Here is a 3,691-nt window from a genome sequence, read left to right as displayed (position 1 = left end):
TTGAGGAATAAGTTGAACGAAACATAAATTGATCATAAGTCTTTTGGGTTTGACAATTCAACTCTGAAAGAATCATTTTATTACTCTTACGATCACATACACTTGCATGCGCAATTGGGAGCAACAAAATACATACTAAAAATTTGGTTGACTTCAAAATTTCACATGTGCTACATAAGTTTTGACTGAGTGAGTAACATATATTATTTAAAAATTATGTTAAAGTATTATAAATTACAATAATAAAGAATATCACATGTGCCACAAATATTATTTGAAAAGTACGTTAAAAATATTATAAAAATAATTAACAACAAAAAATATTTAAAAATTTAGTTGATTCTCCTAATTTTATTCGTGTCACATAATTAAAATGAATAAAATAATACATATTGGGTTTGGGCTTACCCGAAGTTTTGTATCTAGTAACTCTTCATAATAATGGATTATTGACTTATTAAATGGATAAATTTAATGTAATTTATAGTTTAAAAATATAGGTATGATCATTACTTTATGTAGAGATTTTTCTAAGAATAAAGGTTAAACTTTTTAAAAAAAAGAAAAAATGATTATTAATCCTTGGATTTTGTGATGTCAAAATCTCAAGGTATTACACCAACTAAAGTACTAAAATGAATGTACATGAGAAATATGGGGTGTTGAGTTTGATTTTGCGAGCCGTAGCCATGACTTAGTATGCCATGAGACTAGTGTGAAAATGGACAAGTGTATATTATAAAAATAAAAAATATAATATTCACCACGAATATGATTGCCCACACGACTGCTACGACCAAGGAAGACCCTTTCTCAACATACCTCTCCTCTCTTTCCTCTTCATCTTCCACATTTATGAAAAAAAAACAAAAAATCATTCCAACACGCAGGAAAGGGGAAGACCTTTTTGCAAACATCATCTAATTTCTTGCAAAACTTCTTCTTTTTTATATTTTTTGGTTTATGTAGATATTGATTTGTATGAACAAATCGATGAGAACATTGTGTCCAAATTTGGAGAAGAAAGATGGGTTGGAGACAGTGTTGGAGGTCCCAATACCAGAGGAGATGTTTGAGAAATTGAGTAGCAATGGCAATGCTGCATTACAATGGAAGAATATGCGTAATCTTATGAGGGCTCAAACTACAGAAAAATATTCTTCTCAACATGTCGCTCTTGATCAATTTATGTTTTTGTTTAAAATCGTTGGCTCTGCTCTTGTCCCTTTTCAGGTTCAATCGGACCCTACTGTTAAATTGCCTCTTAAGGTAATTAATTCAGACTTTCTCTCTTATATATTTTAGGTCAACCATTCTGCAAATTGTAATTGATTCTTCTTCTAAGCTTGTGTAAAATTATATTTGCCATTGATAGATGATCTTTGTCAACTCCTAGCTCAAAAAAATATATAGATGATCATCAAAAATGCTTAGATGAATTGTAATATGTTATGATCAGGAGGATTCTACTGCTAAATACATAGTACAACAATATGTAGCAGCATGTGGAGGGCAAGCCGCATTGAATTCAGTAAATAGCATGTGTGCAGTAGGGCAAGTGAAGATGTCTACATCAGACATGCATCAAAGTGGTATCAACGACAACTCAAAATGCCACTGTGAGGTTGGAGCTTTTGTCTTATGGCAAAAGAACCCTGACCAGTGGGTTTTAGAATTGGTTGTTTCAGGTTGCAAGGTAAGTGCAGGAAGTAATGGTAAGGTTGCTTGGAGTCAATCTTCCTCTAGCTCTAGTGCTTCAAAAGGTCCTCCAAGACCCCTTAGAAGGTTTTTCCAGGTACCGGCCTCCCTTTATACATTTTGATGATCTTATATATTGTGATGATCCTATATATTTTGATACGTATGTTGATGAACAGGGTTTGGACCCCAGATCAACAGCGAATTTGTTCTCGAATGCTATTTGTTTTGGAGAGAAGACTATTAAGGACGAAGAATGTTTTATTCTAAAATTGGAATCTAGTATAGAGATGCTTAAGGCACAAAGTACGATTAATACTGAAGTTGTCCATCACACAATATGGGGCTACTTCAGCCAAAGAACAGGTCTTCTAGTTCAATTTGAGGATACAAAATTAGTAAGATTAAAGTCAACAAAGGGGGATAGCAATGTGTTCTGGGAGACAAGTATGGAATCTATTCTTGAAGATTATAGATATATTGAAGGTATCAACGTTGCTCATAGTGGCAAAACAGCAGCAACAATTTATAGATATGGAAAGAACATAGATTATAGAGCAAAAATTGAAGAGACTTGGTTCGTTGAAGAGATCGATTTCAATATATTTGGTTTGTCAATGGAGTGTTTTTTGCCTCCTGCTGATTTAAACAAGGAAACTGAATTTGAAGACCAAGCGATCGCTTGCTAGCTCATCTCAACTTTTTTCTTGTAATATACCTAGGTAGGATCTTAACTTTTTTCTTTTTAATTTATGATCAGATGTATATCTTAATTATCAATTCTTTCTTTCAAAAGTTTCACTTCTTCAACATGTTGTTTAATATTGCATTTAATCATAACACACTAGTAACTTTGAGGTTTACTTATTAGTTGTTGGAATTTCTCTTTTCAACTTCTTACTTTTATTAACTAAAAAAGAATCAAACTTTGTTTTCTTTCCATATCTCCTCCTAATATGCTTCTTAAATCACCTGAACAAAAACACTTCACAAAATGGAATCCTAGTTCTTTTGAAAGAGTTAGTTTTAAATAATAACTGAAACACGTGTGGGCATCACTACAAGAAAAATAGTCTCTAAGGGAAATATGGTCCTAGAAAGTCAAAATCCGGTCCCAAATAGTCTTTTGAGACGGGAAAAGGCTGGTCGCCACCCGTCCTAAAATGCTTCTTCGCTAAAGGTTAATTGGGATGGGCTCTTTTAACTGGTCGCTAAATGTGTTTAATGACGGAATCAAAGCTGGTCACCAAAGTATGTTTAGAGACTACATATCTTGTCCCAAATAGATATTTTCTTCCTTAAAAACTAGTCATTTTCTGGTCATTAAACCCTTTAGAGACTAGCAACTAACTCGTCCTAGATTACTCTTTAGGGACGAGCAACTACCTCGTCCTAGATTACTTTTTCTTGAAGAGCAACCACGTCGTCCTAGATTGTTTTTCGAGACAAGCAACACCTCATCCTAGATGAACCTTTAGGGACAAGAAGTTTTCTAATCCTAGATGAAACTTTTAGAGACGAGCAAAATCTTTGGTCTCTAATTGACCACCGATGATTCTGGATCTTCATTTTACAAAAGTATTATAAGTTCTACCAATAAATATAAGATCGCTACGGTAAATGTCCATACAAAAGGCTGATATAAATATAAAAGTAGGTAAACATCGCATGGTGTTAGTTTCAACATTTAGTTAACAATTTTTTTTAGCAAATTAACAATATCTCGAGCTAGACTATGATTTCTTGTTTTGCACAACTTTCCTAGAAAAATAACAATGGTCGTGTGCATCTTCTAAACTTGCATCTTGACTTGTAGCTTCATTCTTCACAAAACAACTCTAAAATTAACCAAGGGTTATCCAGAATATCAACAAGCTGCAAGAACATAAGAAAAAATTATTACGAAAACTTTGATGAGACGCATTCACCAAGAATCCAAATCTATACCGAAAGCACAAATTCAGTGACATAAGCTAGCACAAATGGAGAAATT

General features: G+C 33.3%; 1 protein-coding gene across 1 annotated transcript; it reads left to right on the top strand.

Moving 5' to 3' along the window:
* The first annotated feature begins 993 nt into the window (after nucleotides 1-993).
* On the top strand, nucleotides 994-2,508 carry LOC125875578 (uncharacterized). Its single transcript, XM_049556563.1, has 3 exons — nucleotides 994-1,269; nucleotides 1,460-1,795; nucleotides 1,878-2,508. Exons 1-3 carry the CDS (start codon nucleotides 994-996, stop codon nucleotides 2,385-2,387), a joined length of 1,122 nt encoding a protein of 373 aa, XP_049412520.1. The 3' UTR covers nucleotides 2,388-2,508.
* Nucleotides 2,509-3,691: the final 1,183 nt, after the last annotated feature.

This window comes from Solanum stenotomum, chromosome 9 (assembly GCF_019186545.1).
Source record: "Solanum stenotomum isolate F172 chromosome 9, ASM1918654v1, whole genome shotgun sequence".
NCBI lineage: Eukaryota > Viridiplantae > Streptophyta > Magnoliopsida > Solanales > Solanaceae > Solanum > Solanum stenotomum.
Note: the sequence above shows the minus strand (reverse complement) of the source record. Positions and strands in the feature narration are given on the sequence as shown.